Raw genomic sequence first — 20,671 nt, 5'->3', positions numbered from 1 at the left:
GTCGGGGTGTCCCAGCCTCGAGGGGAGCTCCGCGGTGCAGGCGCCGCCCCGAGGAAAGTCGGGGACCCCCGCGGCGCAGAGCAGAGCAGGGCAGGGCACTGCCCGGCGGCGCTGCGCCTCCCGCGGGCCCCCAGCAACCAGCGGGTGCCACCTGGTTTCAGGAAAAAACAAGCAAAATCTTGCAAAGAATCTCCGACGTGTGGGACGCCGCTGGCTCAGCGGTGGAGCGTCTGCCCCTGGCTGGGGGCGTGACCCCGGGGTCCCGGATCGAGGATCGAGGCCCGCACCCGGCTCCCCGCACCGAGCCTGCTCCTCCCTCTGCCTGGGTCTCGGCCTCTCCCTGTGTGTCTCTCGGGAATGAATGAATAAATAAATAAAATCTTTTTTTCTTTAAAGAGAGAATCTCCAACGTGCAAGACAAGTGGAGCTTCTCTGCCTCCGCCCGAGCTGAGGGGTGAGTACTTTGGACCCCAGCTGCTCGCTTCTCGCTCAACTTCCTCCGTCAGCACACACTCGCACACACTCACACTCACTCACACTCACACACACTCACACACACTCCTTAATAGGAAACCTTCAGATGAGGAAAAAAATACGTTAAAATGGCACATTTATTCAAATAACATGATTAATAAGGAAATTATTTCTAAAGACAGTAATTGTTCTCGGGGGGGGGGGGGGGGGGGGGGGGGGGGGGAAGGCCGAGGCGGCCCTAAGCGGAGGAAGCAGGCCTCCTAGCGGCGCGGGTGCGCTCAGCGCGAAGCCGGCGGCCTTGGGTCTCGGGGTGAGCGCCAACCCCAGACCCCGGAGCTGAGGCCCTGCTGTCCGCGGGCCGCCCCCACGCCTGGCCGGGCCGAGCCCCACGTGCGCGCCAAGGCCGAGCACCGAGAAGGCGCAAGAGGACCTGGGGCGCCGCCGGGGCCGGGGAGCAGGGCCCGGCGCGGGGAGCGCGAGGAGCCCCGGGGCTCGAGGAAGGGCCGCCACTGCCCCACGCGCGCCCTCGGAAGCACCACCCGGGAGGGCCGCCCCGGGCTCGGCCCAGGCCGCGGGGCACGTGGGCCGGGGGCTCGCGGCCCTTCCCCGCCCCCCTCCTCCTCGGCACCTGCGGGGCCTTCGCGCGCTCTCCCGAAGCCTCAGCAAGGGCTCCCCGGGTGCCCCATGGGCCGGCAGGGACCAAGTCCCCAGCTGTCCTCCTGGCGGGACACAGAGGAGGCCGCCCGCCTCCTAGATTCCCCTCCCGGATTTTCCGGGCCAGCGGAGCCTGGGACGGATGGATACACGCCCCTGAACCTGATTGACTCCTCCTCCCTCCCCCTCCCCCCTCCCCCCTCTGTCTTCCCCCTCATCCAAAAGGAGCGGGAGACCCCAGCCGTCCTGCCAGGCCAACCCACAGATGTCAGCCCAGCATCTCCCTCCCGGTCCCCCTAAGAGGGCTTCTCCTTCAGTGTAGGACTCTGGTAACAGTAACAAGTGGCTGTACTGCTTACAACGCTCGACTCCCGTTCCTGCACTTAGTGCTCAGCCCCACAGGGTAAGGGGGCACCCAGTCCTCCACCAGGGTGCCTCTAGGCGGCTGTGCCCTCAGCAGTGCGGCAGGACACATCACCCCCAAACCCGGGGCCTGTGACAGCGAGCACCACCCCCCTTCCCCCTCCTCCGCTCCCCTGCCCAGGCCCGGCTCCGTCTCTGCTCCAGGCAGCCCTCTGGGCTCCGGGGGGCCCTCTGCTCCCCGCCCAGGCTCGCCCAGGGCACCATTCCTCTGGTGGATCACCCAACAGTGAAAGACCCGCTGAGCTGCACAAGCATGTTTGAGTCCTCGGCTCACCTCCGATTTTGTGCCAGAGACCAAAGCAATCCCAGGAGACCAATGTCAGTGGCTCAGGGAAGCCTGGGAAGCCACTGGGTCACCTGGGGTGGGAGGCAGAGGGTGCAAATGTGTGCAGTGACCCCACCTGCCCCAGAGGCTGGGGGCGGCTGGTAGGCTGGTAGGAAGTGTCCCGTAAGCCCCGTGAATTGAGTTAATGTGATTGCTTAAAATGCTTTCCGTTGTAGGGTAACGAAAACCAGAGAAACTGATCTAACATGTTTTAACAGATGAAGCTGGGCCGAATCATCGAGTCACAGAGCCGAAGGAACCTTAGGATCTCTCAGTGCTTTGACGTTATAGACAAAGAAGCTGAATTTCAAGGAAATGTACTGTTTGCTGAAGGTTTGACCAAGGCACACTGAGCAGACCAGCTGGCTCCCCCCGATTCAGTTCTGTCCCCTTCCCAGAGTTGGCCCCCCTTAGGGACTGGCTCGGCAAAGTCATTCATCAGGAACTTGCTTGCAGCTCAGGTAGGAAGGAGAATTATTTGGCAATTTCTGTAAGACCCGCTCGCCTTCGGGCACTGCACTCTGTGCTGACACTGATCTAGCCTGGAGTCCTTAGTTGAAATCTCAAGATCCCCCGTTTGCTTGAGCTCATGAAACTCGAAGAACACGAGTGACTCCAGTGTGATTATCATTGTCCAGGTTCCTTCTGGGCAACAGGAGCAGGTGCAGCAGGCCTGGCTCAGAGGGAGGCTGGGGCGCATCTCTGAGGGCTCTTGAGGGCTTGCTCCAGAGCGGAGCCATGGCCAGAGGGAGCTGGGGGGGCGGGAGGGGTCAGAGACAAATCATCCCCAAAGAAGGGAGTTGACAAGCAAACCTAAGAAACCCAACTGGATTGGTTGTTGGATGGAAAGGTAAAATCAGGGGGTTATATCCTTCTGATCATTTCTTATCTTTCTAAAATTTAAAGCTACCCCCCTTGCTTCCTTGCTCAAGATCCATCTGTAGCTTCCCACTGACCTGCGGGCACAGATTCCATAGCAGAGCTTCCAACGCCAGACCCCTGCTCACCTGTCCTCACCTGCCAACCAACCTCTCCACCCTCTTTCATCTCTGGAATGCCTGCCCTGCCACTGCTCTCCACCTGCCCCTGCTGCCAATTCCCATCACCACTTCTCATAATTCCCAGCATTCCTTGAGGTCCAGCTGGGACTCACATCATGACCCCTTTCCCAGAGGGGCACCTGGGGATGACTCAGTCCCTTGTGACCTCGGCATGCTGTCCCTTGACCTGGCCTCATGTTCTGCCTTGCATCATTGCTGTTTATTGAAATCAGGCCTTTCTCCTCCCTGAGACTGTGCTGAGACTGTGCTCCCTGGGGTGAGGACCACATCTAATCTCTTTTGCGTTCCTTTCATCCCCCCTCTGCCGCTGTGCATAACAGTACTTGCAAAAAGTCTGATGAATGAATGAGTGAATGAATGCTCTCAAATCCAAGGGCAGCTACTACTACTCCAAGAACAGAGCAATTAAACCACTGAGCAACAGGAGAGAAAAATTTGTGGGTTTTTTTTTGCTAGATCTACAAACACTAGTAAGTACCACTCGTAAACAAAGGACAGAAACATCAAATAGAAAGCTTTAAAGAAGGGGAAAAAACGTCAGTCCTGAGATACTTTGCTACAATTCTGCAAAATAATCAAAATCTCAACCAGTATTTGGGCAATGGCCTGACATTTTGTGCCTTTCAAAATACAGAACATGCCAACGTAACCGCGGACCAATGGTCATTAAACTGGTGTCCCTGAAAAGTCCATTACCAAATCCCATTTGCTCAGATTCCTCATTTCACATGAGCTATCATCTTGCGGCTCTCCTATGCCGCCACTTAAGAGCCTCATTATTAGTCATGGAGCGTGCACATTTGGATGGGTAGAGCATTTGCAATAATATTTTAAGGTGCTTCCCAAAGCTATAAAGTCAAAGCTATAAATGGCAAGATGGGCGATGTAATTGTCAACAGAATAAGATTGGTGGTGGTGGGGGGGGGTTCAAGAAACAGAGAGTCAGAAAGCTGGGTGGCCTCAGACAAGTCACAGCCTTTCCTGGATGAGTTTCTTCATCTAAAGAAGAGTGGGACTGGATAACCCACGAGGGCTGAGACGAAAAAATTCTGAAATGCGAAGTAGAGTAAATGAAATGGAGTCAAATGGGCCACCACCCACAGAGCTAGCTTATTTCCTGAGCTGTTATTTTGTGCCGGGCTCTGTGCCTGACACCCCACAAGTCTGGGTCTCTCTAACCTCACAAGCTGTGACAGTAATTAATCTATGGTGGATTAATTAAACAGACATTAAATCCTCCACCCACTGCAAACTAATTTCAAATTAGAAAAGCCGACCCATCAAAGGCTATTCTGTCCACAGTTCATTTACTTCAGGTTCCACTTTCACAATATGAGTGACCCCCCAAGCCCACACCAGGCTCTTTACCCCTCCCAGTGAGAACCTGATGCAGGAAGACACTCCTTCTCCCGGGGACTCTGGAATCAGTTTCATCAATTAAGACAATAAACTAGGGACACAAGCCTGACAGAGATGCAAAGGCTGAATTAGGTGCGAGGATCTTGGGGTTTGGCCTTCTAGTGGTTCATGGACTACAGTGTCCCCAGTTTCCAAGAAGTCTAGAAATGTTTTTGACCCCAAGTGAGGAGGCAGTTTTAAGTAACATACGAAGACTATGGAATACCTTTTGCTTTCCTTCCCTCCCTCCCTTAAAAATGTGTACCATTATCTCATGGGAATCCAGCAGACCAAACTCCTGAGGTGAACTACTTCCCTTCAGCCAATTGGTTGCTGCTATCACTTTGGGTCTGTAGAACATCACAAGCTGTGACCATAATATTCGGTGCATTAATTAAATGAACATTAAATCTTTTACCTCCTGTAAACCAATTGCAAATTAGAAAGGTTGAACTATGAAAGGACATCCTCTGTCCCTTTGAACACAATCAGGTAATTTGAAAGAATCCATGCTGAGATTCCAGCGCTCTCCAGCTGGGACCCTAAAATAAGCCTACTGGGGAGTGCAGGAGAACATGTGGGTGGTGCTGGTAAGGCAGAGGTCAAAAATGAAAACAACCATTCTAAAGACCCACGGTGGGTTTTCACCTCTGGGGGTTCATCCTGCCCTTGTCGGTGCCAAGGCAGGTAGCTCTGACTCATGGTGGGCACCATTTAATTATTAATGCACCAGGAAAGTGCAGTCTTATCATATCTAGTTTTCACCTGTCGTCTTCCTTCCTGAGTGGACCTATAAAATGACATAATTTTTGAAACAGCTCTCCACCTCTCTAGTCCTATAAAAACGTTTCATTGTTCCCATACAAGTTGGCATTAGTATACGGTGCAAACACGTCAGTTGTGTGGGCGTGGGGCTGGCTCCTGTCCCTGCCACCGATTCACCCACTGATTCTCCCTACGAGCCCTCTGAACCTTCCCACCTGTGTGGGACTCAAGAAGGCAATTTAGGTGATAAACACTTGGTGAAGCGGGCAGTCTCCCTTTGGTGAACTGCAAAAATAAGGCTGAAGGCAGAAAGCTCTTATAGGACAAAGAATAAAGAAGAGGGAAGAAAAAAAACTCAACCCAGCAAATATGTGATTGGCAGGAGCCACACGTCAAATTTGTTTAGGGTGAGAGGGAATAGGTTAGTAGGTACAGAGCCCAGGGCTGGCTTGGCGTTGGTGGCGTGGCTGCCCAGATATACCACATTTCTGGTCAAGCAGAGCACTGACAGGGAAAGAGGATGATCTAAGCTTCATGTGCTGACGTGGCACCCTGGGCAGGGACTGTTCCCTTGTGGGCCTAGAAGTTATTTCAACATTCCCTCCACCCCAGGCTCCCCACCGAGGGTGTGTGCGTAGGAAACAGGTCTAGGGTCCACGGCTGGTCTCATACAGGGCCACTTGGCCCCTGCACTACCTGCTTAGCGCACCCCAGGCAGGGGCCTCACGGGGAAGGGCAGGCTGTAAATAAAGTGTGGCTCTTCCCCCAAGAGGGAATACTCACAACCCAACCTTGTGAATCGCGGTTTCTCACTTTATCGATTCTCTAGATGTATAAACAAGTCGCATGGGAGATATTTATTGTAGAATCATGTACATAATTGTTATTTTTTTCTCTGGGTCTCAACCATGTTCTCTTTTTTCCATTCAAGACAACAGGACAGTCCTGCTTCTGTTTTCTCTTCTAACAACAAAGGTTTATGGTGGCCATAACTGGGCGACTGGGCTGTATGGCAGTGGACCAACTATCTGAATTCCTACAGGGAGGCACGTGATGGGGACACCACCATGTACAGAGCTACTCTTGAGAAGTGAAGTGTGATGGAACAGAGGCCATCTGGCTCCAGTTCCGGAGTCTGCAAGCATCCTAAGCTTGGACTTAAGTGGGTCCACTGCACCTGCTCCTTGGGGGTAAAAAGCAAAATGGCAGGCCCATGTCCATAAGCCTTTCTTGAACCACATCGGCCATGAAATGTGCTGCCTAGTCAGATACTGTGGATCTGGGATGACAGCTGTAAAACCCCTAGTGGTGGTTTTCAGTTGCCACCTTCTCACTTGAGTAGGAATCAACTGGTTTTTCAATATTTATTGGCTGTGGATCTTTACAAAATTAGTTTCCACATCTGTAAAATGGGGGTAATAACAGCCATCACCCATTCATTGTGAGGATTAAATAGGTATTAAATAAGGCACACCAATCAGTATCTATGGCTTAGCAGGCACTCCGTAATGCCAGCCTTGACTGTCATCAAAGCAAAAAGTCATCATTTGGTTAACTCTAAGTATAAGACAGATTGGCGTGCTTTGGTCTTACTGAAAGGTTTTTAAGTTTGATGGGTTTACCTGTAAAGACACAGTGAGGATCACATTAACTAGCCATGGAGGATCCTAGAGCCCTCTTCCTTGTTCAGGGCACTTGTGCTTTTGGGTTTGGTATACACACCCTAAGACTTACCCAAAATGGATGGATGGATGTCTGCTATAAGCAGGCAAGGCTGTGCCTTGTCAGAAAGGCCACAGAGGCTGTTACTCAGTTTCCCAGCTGCACTCACACCCTTAGAACTGCACAACTTTGAGGACAATTAAATAAGCTTGCTTAGCTTATTCAATCAACAACGAATAAAAAAAAGTCTCCATAAAAATTCTGCCAACAAGTTGATGAGACAGGAGTACAGATCCAAAGTCGGGGTGTCTAGGTCATCTTATTCTTGTTCTGTATTATAAAAAAGATTGTATTCCTCTAAATAACATTGAATCTGGAAAACAGATCATTGTGGGCTTATTTCTAAAACTTATTTCTTGGCTCGCCAGTTAAAGTGATAATGAAGCTATGGAATAAACTCTCTTCCCAATAAAAATGGAAATCCTTTAAAGAAAGTGAAGCAAAATTTATTTTAGGTTAAGTCAATCAGACAAAATGTACTTTTCCCTTCCCATCTATAAAAGCAGCCTTCCCAAGCCTTCAGAAAAACCAGAAAAGACAGAGAAAAGCTTGTACTAAACCATTACCTATTTTGTTAAACATAAAATGTTCTAAAAAATTAAATAAAATGGTTAGACACAAAAACTGGATGTACCATCTTCTATCTAACCATCCATAAAAAGAGTGATTTGGAAAATATGAGAAAATGTTTCTATCAAGATCATTTTCATAGGCACCCAGGAGAGTGCTCAACACACATTAGATACTGTCAGGATTAACCGTGCCTGCCCTCCGTAGGGGCCTGTGGCGTGTAGTGATAAAATCGTTGCATGTTTTCAAAATCATCAAGGAGTTTATCTAAGTCACTTGCAGAGACAGCACACGCCATGGGTTGGCTGCACGTGAGAAGGAGCACAGGGCCGCCAGCAGAGGGGCCCAAGGCTCGGGCGGGAGTCCTTGCTCTGCCACAGGCCCGCTGGTCTGGGTGGGGCGTACGCCTTCTAAGCTGCACGCAGGCAGTGGAAATACTAATGATTCCTGCTTATTAGTAGTGTTTTTGCGATGCTCAGGAAAGCACTTCATAAACTTTCAAGGGCTATTATATATACATGTTCTTTATATGTGAATCCTGTGTGCATGTAAGGCAGGGATTTGTAGTTCCAATCAGTGGGGGGATGAAAATAGCTTTGAGACTGAGAACTAAATAATACTTAAACCTCAGCCCATTATATTTGCTCATTGGTCTAACTGATAAAATTCAACAAAGGGATCTCTGATCCCTCTCAGCTTGCACTCTGGGTCTGTCTTGTTCTTGTGATGCACCATTACAGAGATGCTCCCTCTCAATATCAGTGTCTCACATTTGTGTTCTCCATTACTATAACAGAGAACTTTCAAGATGCTGAAAAGTCAGCTCTTAGAATAATACTGCTTCTGAACAAACCAAGTTTCCTAATTGGAGGAAAAAATTCCTGAGTTTAGAGCAGGATGACAGAACGGCTCACTTCTGGCCCAGTAGATATAAAAGACAGTTTGACATGTGTGAGAGGACAGCTGTTTTTGCCTGTCCGGAGTGTCCATTTGGGTAAAATAATTCATTTCTTCCTTTTAACTCACTCAGGATGTGTGCTCTGAGCCACCCTTCGAGGATGGACACTAAAGGTTGCTGGTTTTTCACACAGGTTTCGGAGACCTGTGTAAGACGTACTTTTACCAGTAAAATTCAGTTTAAATAGCTTGAACAAATATAATTGCCCAATTCAAGGTTTCACATAAAGCTTGATACAGGGCTCAAATGATAAAAAAGACCCAGTTCCTCTCAATGTTCTGGCTCTGTTCCTTCAACACTGGCTTGTCTTGGGAGTGGTCTCCTCTCGGGGTTGCGTGGAGGCCAGCAGCGGCCAGCTATATATATCTTTCCTTCTCAAGGAAGGGCCCCTGTTCTAGCACTACCATCCCAAGTCCTGACATTTGCTGTTTGGGTTCGGGTCATGTGCCGCGCTCCTGAAGTTTCGGTGAAAGATACTGACCTCAGAACACGGGTTAGGACAAGGGGAGAACGGGTCACCAGGAAGCAAACATGTATGTGTCCACTTCATCCTGTAAGCAGATCTGGATTTTCACAAGTGTGAGAATGGTGGTTTAGTTTCTGCTATTTTTTAATCTTCTGCAGCCATTCAGGAGGAGAAATAAAGGCTGAGAAGGGTAGCTATGCACTAGACACTCCTCTCTCTACATTAAATACAAATTATAAGGCTTTAAACGGGTTATTTTCAGATTTTTAAATTTATCTTTTTATATGAAATCCTACAATTCGTTCACTGTGTTTCAAGTGCCCACATTTGAAAAGAAAAATAGATAAAATGTCAAACATTTCTAGGCATTAATATGAGGAAAACAGGAGAAAAAGCAATCCTACAGACATGGAAGAAAATATAAATGGTAAGAGTCCTGACACTGTAGAGAGTATGTAGCTTTGGTTCAGTATTTAGCACTGAACATGAAGAGAAGTTTCCCGACTTAAAATTCCCTCATTACATTCACTGTCAGAGGAAACACTACAAAGAAGCCCATCTACTGTCAAAAGTGCAGACTTGACTTGTAATTGTTAAACGCTAGCCTTTTCTATTTTAATTTTCAACAAGCATCCGTGTCTCCCAGTTTCTCCCCACCTGCCATTTATCGAAGCTCTTTACCAGCATCATGACTCCGCTGACCAGATTTTTGTTACTGCTCACCTCACTCTCGTGTGGCATCCTCTCATGACATCTTGGAAAGGGACAGGCTCACATTAGTTACTTACTACAAAGGTGAACTTTCCTGAGTACCTGGAGCTAAGTCTTGTCAGCGCTTCCGTGTTGTGTGGGTCTACAGTTAGGAGGGCCCCACGAGTCCACTTCCACTCAGCAGGGGCTTGTGAGGAGGCCTGCGTGCAACCCCACAGCCACAGGTCACCGGGTCACTTCGGTTCTCGGCAGCGTCAGCTGCGTCCCAGATGCCAGAATGTTACCCTGGCTGGCCTACACAAGGCCCCAAGCACCAGTACAGGGGGCTCGTTCATTTGGATTTAGGTCCTGCCTCTCCATCAACCTCAAAACGAGAAGTTTAATTACTCAATGGCCCCAATAACCAGCCTCGCTCTGAAGCCTAAGAGCTGATAGAGGGTGCCATGAGATTAAAAGGGCTTGAGGTATGAGGAGGCTATGAGGTGGAAGGAGGGGAGACAGGTCTCAGTTACTGGTCAGGTAATGGTCAGCCCCACAGAGTTAAGAGTTAAGTGGAAAACTACTGAAATTTGACATTCCAGGAACTCAACCCTCAAAATGCGAATTCTCATGAAGAAAAGGAGACTTTCTTCCAAGTTTCCCTTTTTCTGTGCAGGAATTCAAATGTGCCTTAGCCAGAGAAATACTTAGTATTAATAAGAACATTCTATTGGATAAAGTAGAATGGTCTTTCAGTTGAAATACTGCTTCACCAGGTTCTTCTGAATGGAGACACTTTAGGGTTTGTATGCAGTTGATTCACTGAATTCATGGATTTTCTTTCTTTTCTTTTTTTTTTTGAATTCATGGATTTTCAATTAATGTTCTATAACAAAATATGGATAGGAAAACCAAAGGATTTTAAAGATACACTTATGGTTTCATTAGTGTCATTTATTTCTGGATCATGCACAAAGACAATTCCATTAGTACATTTATTATATTATCCATTTCAGTGCTTATAATAATATGGTCATCTTCACTTGGATATTTGTAGAAGTACATATTCATTGCTGTTAGTGTGCTATCTGAAGCGGAACTCCAGGTTACTCATTTGTAATCAGGAATCAAACAACCGTCCGTGTTTCTAAGCACCACACAGCACTGGCAGACGTGGCAGGAGCTGAGTAAGAAAGATACTTAGGGCAGGACAAAAGCCGGTCTTCAAACAACACGAGGACGGCAACACAGAGAAAGCCGATGTGAACCACAGGTTTTTGCATTCTGCCTTGCCTGAACTCAATGTGGAATTTATCCACAAACTCCAGAGATCGCTTAAGCTTTTTATATTGCTTACTGTTCAGGAAAAAGCCAAGGACGGCATCTCCTTTTATGGCAAGAACATGAGGCTAGGTTCTGCAGACCTGGGCTGAAACCCTAGGGACCTCGCTCCACCTCCGTGTGTCTATTTTCTTGATTCTACACCTCAGTTTGATCTAAACCATCCCCAGTGCCAATTTCCAGTTCACAGGTCCCGGGATTCCTAGGAATCCAGGGGCTGGAAAAGCACATAAGATCATACAGTGGTTCTCCTAGCATGGCTCCTGCTGCGTTACCACCTGAGGATTTTTAAGAAATGCACATCTGGGGCCTCCCCAGGTCCACATGGTTATCAGCTATCTCTGTTTTGAGAAGCAAGTCCTCCAGGTGAATCTGATGCATACAACACCATATGAGAACCACTGGATCAGATCAAAATCACATTTAAGAAATTTACAGTTCCAAATACAAGGCAAATTAAATAAATCTAAACTCTATCGTTAGACTCAGTCTATCAGCTACACGTTACTTTTTCAGGATTATGGCCTTGAAGGTATCTCAATCATTCTTTGAAAATCCTAAAAGAGGGCAGCCCCGGTGGTGCAGCGGTTTAGCGCCGCCTGCAGCCCGGGGCGTGATCCTGGAGACCCGGGATTGAGTCCCACGTCGGGCTCTCTGTGTGGTGCCTGCTTCTCCCTCTGCCTGTGTCTCTGCCTCTCTCTCTCTGTCTCTATGAATAAATAAAATAAAAATCTTTAAAAAGAAAAAAAAATCCTGAAAAGAAAAAGCCATAGAGAGAAAAACTGGGGGGCAATGTAGCTTTTAATAGCCAATGACACTTTTGTCCGCTAATTAGGAAACTTAGGATTTTAAATTATTTTTCCAAAGCTATTTATTAAGGAAAAAATCATTTCCTAACTATAAAGACTTTCTCTTCAACCTTGTGAATAATTATATAATAAAAGGCATATTCGGGTTTGTAACATACTAAAAGATGTACTTCATCAACATGAAATATTACAGAAGTACATGGTAAGGGATTTTTACACTGCAACATAATAAATTGAAGCTCTCAGTTATCTGCACATTATAGTAACTATAATTGCTTCTCATACATGGATACCTTGGGTTTTAATTTCGAGTTTTATAAGAATCAAGAAAAATTTACATCCAGACATGGTGATTCCATAATCCACTCTCTGAAAAAGTCACAATTAAATATGCAATTATTTTATATATGAAATATACAAATACAAATAAATAACTTTATGAATTAGATAAATTATTAAATAAGTAATATTTTACCTTGCTAAAGTATCCTGATCTTTCCCAAATTAGCTCACCAAACACTAAGAGGACTGGCAAGCCTCACAATCTAGTCTTTGTTTTCTGAGATTAATAAGAATTAGGCTACTAAGCAAAAAAGAACTCTATCAATTGCCCCATACATGTTTTCAAACATAGCTCCTAGGACATCAAAAAGAAGTTACACGATGGATAAAATGCTTCAAATGATAGTGTGAAAGCCACTGATTTGGAAAATGCAAAAACTTGAAATACACTTTTGTCTTTTCCATTACTGTAGGTTTAAAAAAAAAGATTAAAAAAATTCTAATCAGGAATAAGCGAAGATAATGTACCCAAACTGAAGCACCAGAGTCCTGGCAAGAATCTGTTAATGAGGTATTTCTTTTGGATTTATTTTATTACAACAGAAACTTAGTTCATAGGGCACTTATCCAAAGTCACTGAACTAGTTTTATTCCATATAAGACAAAGTCATTCTTGCAGCAGGCCAGTTTAAACCAGAAAGGTGCCACTGCAAGAAGTGGCTTACAATTATCGCAGTCACCTAGACACAAACGCCAGGGTCAGCACGCCCTAGGTGACATCCCATCAGCAAGTCTAACAGCATCACACAGTTCAGGAAATGCTAAATACGCATAATATACAGATACACACTTAACACTGGATTGTAACCTCACTGCATTTTTCAAGCTTAACAAACTGACTATAGTAGTAAACACTTCAGGTGCATCCAAGCGACATAGTTATAGAGAAAAGAGCTATCTTTTATGACAAGTAGAGGTATACCCACACCAGAAAAAAACGTAACACTAGTAAATTAAGGTTTTTTTTGTTTTTTTTAAATTTTTATCAATGTGTTCAGATGTTGGATTTTTATAATATTCTCACAAAGACTCTATAAACCAAATAATCTGTGCTGGTTAAAAAGGATGACAAAATGAATTCAACATTTAATATAGCTTTTATTTAATTTGTAAGTAGAGAATGTAATGCTTTCAAAGCAAACTCTGGGTTATTTCAGTCACAAGTCCACAGTTAACATGATTCTGAAGGACAGTCTTATCTTCAATATCTACCCACCCTACATAGTCACACAGCTAGAGAAATCCATGTACATATGTATTCGTTTTCAACAACTTGGGATTTCCGACAACTCTAGAATTCAGATTTTATATTCTGACACACGTCAAAATGTATCCATTTGATGCAGGATATAACCATAAGAAGATAAAAATTCATGCAATGATACTCAGCTTCTTTTTTTAAAAAAAAGTAAATCCAATATTTGATCATTCAATGCTGTATCAAGTGCACTGAATATCTAAAATAAAACAAGTGCCAATTTTATCATGAATTAATAATATATTTATTGTGTTGAAACCAAACAGGCCTAAGTTACTTTATTTCTTTTTTGAGTCAGCTATTAACTCATTTCTCTCAAACTTCCTGTGTAAGAAAATCGAGATATTTCCTTTCTTTTTTGCACTTAACAAGAGATGGCAGAAGGCTTAAGGTAGGTATGTTCTTGATAATTCAGAGTCAGAAAGTACTTCTTCCTGAGCAGAAGGTTCATAATCTCCTGCGTTTTCCGCCAATTCAGTATCTAAGTCGTCATTACTTTCTGCACTGTAATCCACTTCTTCAAGGAATCGAGGCTCATCTTCATCCAAAACATAAGTGGTAGGGCTGTGGCCAGAGCATATAGAGCACACGAGACTTCATTAGATCCTAAGGTTCTAATATAAGGTCATGTGACCACATTGGGTTAACTCTGATTTCAAAATAAAGTAAGTAGTTTACATTACCTTTAAGGAAATGTTATCCAAATGAACACGTTAGGAGATTTTTAACACTTGAGACCATAAAGGGTGAGATGCTAAGCATTAATTATATGACAAGACTGTCAACATACACCCTACAATTAGATAGCTATAAAATACAAGAAACTCCCCTATTAGGTTGCTTTTTTGAAGGGCTTCATCAATTTTCAGGGTTAAAAGTTCTATCTTAATCACTGAAAAGGAACAGACCATTTTAATAAGCTTTATTTTTATTTATCTTATTAATCCATCTGTCATAAGAAACTGGTGGTATTTAAACACTAAGACCACTTGTTCTAAGTCTATATAATGATTATTTGCCATAAAACAGCCCATATACTCTTCCTCTTAGTTTCCACTGGTCAAGAAAAAAAATGAAAAACAAGTGAACACTCCACACCCGATTCATTACTTGCCCTTGGGACACAGAATAAGATATTTGCTTAAAAGCTGTAAGTGCTTCTGAATATTTCATTAGGTATGTTGTTTGGGATAAAGACAACTTTTCCACTACAGGGTAACATATTCTTTCCTCTTAAAAAGAAAAATCACAGTATTCTGATTTCTCTCCATTTGGGAGATTTTATACACACACACGTGTGCACCCGTGCACCCAACACAGCATTATCAGTGAAACACTACGGAAACATTTCAGTGTCCCCATTTTGTGGCCAAAACTATCTTAATTTCACACAGATGTATGTGTGTTTATATTCCACCTGCTTCCAAAAGGATTTCCCATCATGAATGCAATTAAAAGCTATAAAATCAGACAATAAAAAGGGAACAATAATCTGTTAAAATGAGCAGAGAAACAAATGTCATTAGGCATCTAGAATGAAAGGAGTTGAATATGAAGCTTGGTTTAAATAACCAAAAGTTTAGGCAGGAAAGACAAGTTAATGGGTTATACAGTTCTCATTTTCTGAAAAGAGAAAGCAAAACTCATTAAGTGAGATTATCTTTTTTCCTAGAATTGTTTTTATCTTGCTTATTAAAAATATATTGCAAAACCACCTTGACCTTATATAGCAAACTTCTTTAAAAGTTCAGAGCTTGTGCTGTGATGGAGTAGTCCCGATTAGCCAGCTAAGTGGCTTGAAGGACTATGTGAGAGTTTATTACCTATCTGAACAGTGAATCGCAGCACACATAAAGTACTATTAGAACACACTCTTAGACTAGATGTAGCCTTCAGCTAAAACAAAGGAAGGGGAAGGACAGAAGTGAGGGGGAGAAACTTGCTTACTTTCTTCCTGGAGACTGTCTCACCAAGAAGAAATGATCATGGAAATGCAAGGAAGAGGGCAGATTTGCTCAAAAGCCATGCATCCTGCTGGTACAGGGATGGGAGAAACCAGCCAGGACTGCAGAGGTTCACTCCACAGCGAGAAGGCACCACGACCAGAGCAGTATGCTCACAACATCTCAGAGTCTCCCAACAGGTAGGAGAACGAACACACACACAAAAAAATCCATGCAGTGGGTCGGTGGGCAAGCTTCGTTCAGATCTATGGACAGCAGGATTTCAACCCACTCCTGCACCCCACCCCACACCACCAACAACGAAAATAGTCTGGTATAAAGGAGATCAGTTACAGGAAGCCCAGCCAGTGTACTGAGGTCAGAGCAGGACCTAGTGTTACATGGGCAGCTGAATACTAGAACATTAATCAACATCAACTAAGAGAAAGGGTTTAAAGAAAAAGCTTAGTCTTATAGGCTAGGAAACAGTCTTATAAGCTGAGGAAACAGGAGTAGTATGATTTGGAAGCAACAAAACTGCCCAGGATCAAGCCAAAAAAGCTCCTAGACATTAAGGAGGCTTGGAGCAATGCTAGGATCAGATACTGATAAGCACTTTTTTTTTTTTTTTTTTTTAAGTCGAAAAGCACAACCTGGAAGGCAAAGCTCCTGGAAATTAAAAGAAATCTCATAATAAGAAATGTTCAGAAAATAATCTGAGCCTGTCAATTTCCGATCTTGGCTCCTTCACATGTTGACTGTGACACAAACTTCATCCATGTTCTGGCATCATCCATCCTGATGCCCAGGAGTGGAAGGGTTTCACACTCTATTCCGTTCCTGGCACCCACACTGACCCTGATATTTGATGCCTGTTTCTGCAGGTCCTATCAAAGTCATGTTCTCAGCCTCAGCTCATGAAGGTCTACTCTCTGGCTCAAATGCAGCAAGCCCATCCAGCAAGGACAAAGGAGCAGGCAGTGCTAACCTGTGTGTGTTTGGGGGCAGGGAAGAGTGGTGAGTAGGCCTAGGGCCAAAAAGTTGCAGGAATCCCGAGACCATGGGAACAGAAGATCACAACCCTCATCACTCCACTGAAAGCAACCTTCTGACTGGTTTTACAGGTGCCACTCTCCAGCCCATTGCTTCCAGATCTCTCTGTTGTTGCACTTAACTGGTGGAAATTCCAATACTTCTGTCTTCTGGTGTGCTTCATTCCCCTCTGTCCTTCCCCACTGCTGATTACATGCTCTTCATCCTCCATTGTATGCCTCAAAAATAGGTGCTTAGAAAAATGCTCTCCTGGCCCACTCTTATACACAAGCTCTCTCTGAGTAAGCTCACATACTAATTACTTCCAAATCCAAATACTAACCTGACTTCGCCCTTGAAGTTCCACTGTGTACACAAGCACTTGCTAACAGACTCACATGGCAATCTCTCAGATTCCCCAAATGCATGTTTGCAATGCAACTCACCAGTCTCCCCAGCGAGCCTGCTCTGCTCATCCACTCATCCTCATCCAACATCATCCATTCAGTGAGTCAGAAAACCACATTTCTCAGTAAGTGAGTCTGGCCAATCAATCTCTGAATTACTTCCTGGCTCACATTTTACATCATAAACCTTCACTGACATTGCTTCCTCTGGTCAGGGCAGATTTCCCACCTTTTTTCCTCCCAATGACTAACATTTCCTTCAAACTGCAGCTCAGTCTCATCTTCAGGTGTTCTTCCTTTATGAAAGCCCATCTTGGGCTAAATGACCTCTTTCTCTGCATTCCCTTTAGGCCCCACACATCATGACTGACCACTTCTCCCATGCAGGTGAAACATCTATTTGTGGGTCTGTCTTCTCATAAGCACCTTGCGGTCAGGAACTGTGACTGACCGTATCAGTACCTCCTATCATCTCCCAAGAGTGCTCAACACATTGTAGGTCCTAAACAAACTTTGCTGAACTCTTTATGAGAAGCCACAGGGACAATGAGATCATTGATTTTTGTATTACCTCAACGCATTGGTTATACTTAATGTAAAAAAAACTTAAGGCACAAGACCAATCAGAGCTATTCAGCTTTACTTTCATTAATAATTCCAACATCTGTTTTGAACAATGTACAACTTACAAAAGGCCTTCATATACATTATCTCACAGTAACCCCCAGGTAAGAGAAAGACTTTAAGGTAATTTGTCCCCAGAGTTATAAAATAAGTTTTCTTTTGATGTATAATTCAATCACAAAAAAAGAAACTCTAATCAGCACTTAATTATTTCCTATCACTATTGTTTTCCTCCCACAACTTCCTAACCCCCCTAATTTTCTTCATAGAAGTTTACTCCTGCTGCCCTGTGTTTGCTTCATTCTCCAACAGCTAGCCTATGTATACCTGCCCTCACATCCTTCTCTTATGGGTTTTAATCACTAAGAAACATTTTATTCTAAACGAGAATAGCATTTTAGTCCTCAGGCTGCTTCAGGAAAAATATCAAAACCTTTGCCCAAACCGCTTCCTCACAGGATGAATTTGTTGAAATTCTCTGCTGTATGGAGTCATTATGATACAGAAAAGGTTTAAAATTCCAACTGATTTTCTAAAGATGACAAAAAACTCTGCTTCACGCAGATTCAGAAAGTGATCTGGCTATCATTTTGTTAAACTAGTAAGCGACGCAAAATTAAACCTACGAAGTCCACTGTCTCCCTCAGTGTATGCCCGACTACCTGCGACAGCGCTGACTTGATGCCCGAGACACCAGGGTGTAAGACCTTCAGCTCTGTCACCTCCACAAGCATGAAAAAAGCAAAACACTGCATACGGAGTCAGAAATTGTGTCTGTGCCTCTCCTCTCCCACTAGCCAGCTGCATGATCTTGAGCAAGTCACCCACTTTCTCCAAACACCAGCTTTTCTCAAGTTTAAAGGAAAGATAACCATGTCAGCTTCACTACCTCACAAGTTGTTTGGCTCCATTTAGGTAGTAAGTGAAAGCATTTGTAAATTCTTAAGCTGTATCAATATAAAATGCTACTATGAAATTAATAAAACCTACCTTGTTAAAGAAAAATGTTAATCTTTGTCAATTCCTAAAGAGGCCAGGCAATGGGCTGCTGCCCCCAAGCTAACAGGGCTAAAAATACGCAATGGGGGATTGGGGTGACTGGGTGATGGGCAATGAAGGGGGCACTTGGTGGGATGAGCACTGGGTGTGTTATGCTATATGTTGGCAAACTGAACTCCAATAAATTTTTTTTAAATAATAATAATAAAAAAATATGCAATGGGCTGCCCCAAGCTAACAGGACTAAAAATACGGCCTTACTTTTGTAACTCAGAACCATCCTTTAATCTTGTACTCTTCAACAATTTTGAGGCTTAACCTACCTGTTTTCAGACAGCACAATAAAGATATCCTGAGGGAGAAATTCTGAAATTGATACACAAACAAAAAAATTCCATTGCTCAAATAAGCAGCAATTTGTGACTTGCTGATTATGTCTTTTTTATATTGAAATATCAGGTCTCAAGTGAAAGAAAAATCTCTATCTGCCTAAATATTTTTAAATGTTTTATTTATATAATTTGATTCCCAGTTCATAAGAGATGTCATACCTACTAAATATCAAAGCAAACAAAATTATCTATAGAAAATACAAGTAATGATTTTTGTCAGTCTTAATTGTCCACAGTGTATACGTAAGTATTTGCACATTCCTATACACGTACATACCCACAAACAGAGTACAGAATCTCTAACAAGAGGATTTCTATTGGAGGTTAAAAAAGGAAAGAAAGTTATTAATTTACTGATACTTTTTTGGATCAAAAATATAACTAACCTGCCTTCAAAAAAGTCACTAAACTCTAACTGACTTTATTTTACTATTGATCTAAAAACATTCCTTATACATAATGAAAAGGCTAAATAGTTAAGTTTCCCAATAATGCTGGACAGCCTCAAAAGCTGAAATCAATCCTCAGTGGTAATTTTGCTTCATCACTTGGAAGATACATGATACAGCAAAACTACAGGGGAATTCTGGAGTCAATCTGGACACAATTCCTGGTTCTGTTGGGAATTACCAGATAGAAGACCTTGGGTCAATTCATCTTTCAGCCTTCAGTATCATCTATCTCTGATCATTCTCAATAGAACATGAAAATCTCAGAGATAATGGAACTTAACAGAAACTCAAAATGCATGTGCATGTTTGGGATCCCAGGGCCACCCCTGGTTTAATGATGCACTAGCAAGATGTACAGGATTCAGCACACAGTTGTATTAACAGCTATGATGTATATTACAGTGAAAGGATACAAAGCAAAATCAACCAAGAGAAAAGGTGCATGGGGCAAAGTCCAGAGGAACCCAAGGCCAGGCAAGGGCAGCTGCTAAGAGGCAGAGAAGTCATCAGAGCTTTCAGCAATTTCAAAGGATTGGAGGCAAAATTTGGAGTTCAGAGCTGCCAAGTTTCCTGAAAGAAGGGAGTTGCAGAGATATGACCCCAACAGTCCTCCTCTGGAAGCATGTGACAAATTCTTAAAATACACAGTGCAAGCAGCTGAAAGCAAAGCAGGAAGCAGCAAAACAAACAAACCAGAAAATAAACAATGGAACTGGAGGCAGTCTTGTGGTGCTGGAAAGGAAAAGCCCTAGGCCTTCTACAGTGACCTCTGGAGGGCTACTACTTAGTGAGGGGATGGGTGAACCAAGGGTAAACAAGTTTCTCAAGTTTTACAAACTCACCTCTAGCCAGCTCAGTCCCTTGCCAACCTAGGACCACCTGCCTACTGTACAGCCTGCCTGCCAGAGGACAGAATGAATCTTCTTCAAAGGAATATGTATTCGTCTTTATTCTGATATACTATATTCTTACTTTGAACTCTCAAATAGGCACTCGGAGGAATAACTTCATTCTTCTAAGAGGCTACTGAGAATACAGCTTATAAATAATAAATATCTACAATCATCAAATTCCTTGTACAGCTGTCTTAGAGATGAACAATTACTAACTTCATACCTACCTACCTGAATCTCAATGATAAGGATCATTTATTTCTCTCATGATAAGCCTCAAAGCATCCATTATAATTAAATCTGGCCTGGGGTCCTGAAGCTTTCATATTAAGTTTCCAACTTATTTTTCTAGATAATTTTAATCTCTTCTAGATTTGTGGGTACAACAATATTTCATTGACTTAGCACAAAAATACAAATGCTTCATTTTCAGTTATGAGCAACTATGATTTCCAGTGGACTAGAAGTGGTAATACGATCTTCAATTACATGGCATGGTTTATCTACCTAGAAAATATTCTAATCTAATTATGGCTGTAAGAATTTCCTACATGGTTGCAATAAATGACTCACAAATGCACACCAGACTCAAGCATGGGCATCACAGCCATCAAAAATGATGTTTTTAAGGATTAGCTTAATTAAATGGTAAACTATACATTTAAAAAAAGCA

At 43.7% G+C, this 20,671-nt stretch overlaps 1 protein-coding gene and 1 long non-coding RNA gene across 8 annotated transcripts in view; one reads left to right on the top strand and one right to left on the bottom strand.

Moving 5' to 3' along the window:
- Positions 1 to 94: 94 nt before the first annotated feature.
- LOC144288061 (uncharacterized) lies at positions 95 to 7,376 on the top strand. The gene is made up of 3 exons (XR_013356027.1): positions 95 to 454; positions 2,095 to 2,337; positions 6,032 to 7,376. It is a non-coding gene; the product is annotated as an uncharacterized LOC144288061 (long non-coding RNA).
- A 3,063-nt stretch (positions 7,377 to 10,439) lies between these two features.
- AGTPBP1 (ATP/GTP binding carboxypeptidase 1) overlaps positions 10,440 to 20,671 on the bottom strand; it is a 174,851-nt gene continuing 164,619 nt past the window's right edge. For 5 of the 7 annotated variants that reach the window (XM_077904928.1, XM_077904937.1, XM_077904931.1 and 2 more), the window contains one exon: positions 13,077 to 13,820. In XM_077904928.1, coding sequence (XP_077761054.1) covers positions 13,643 to 13,820 — 178 coding nt within the window. In that variant the 3' untranslated portion in view covers positions 13,077 to 13,642. Of the gene's footprint in view, positions 11,557 to 13,076; positions 13,821 to 15,794; positions 19,676 to 20,671 lie in introns of those variants that run through there. The other 2 variants (XM_077904934.1, XM_077904936.1) reach the window with 2 other exon arrangements.

This window comes from Canis aureus, chromosome 1, assembly GCF_053574225.1.
Source record: "Canis aureus isolate CA01 chromosome 1, VMU_Caureus_v.1.0, whole genome shotgun sequence".
Taxonomy (NCBI): domain Eukaryota; kingdom Metazoa; phylum Chordata; class Mammalia; order Carnivora; family Canidae; genus Canis; species Canis aureus.
Note: the sequence above shows the minus strand (reverse complement) of the source record. Positions and strands in the feature narration are given on the sequence as shown.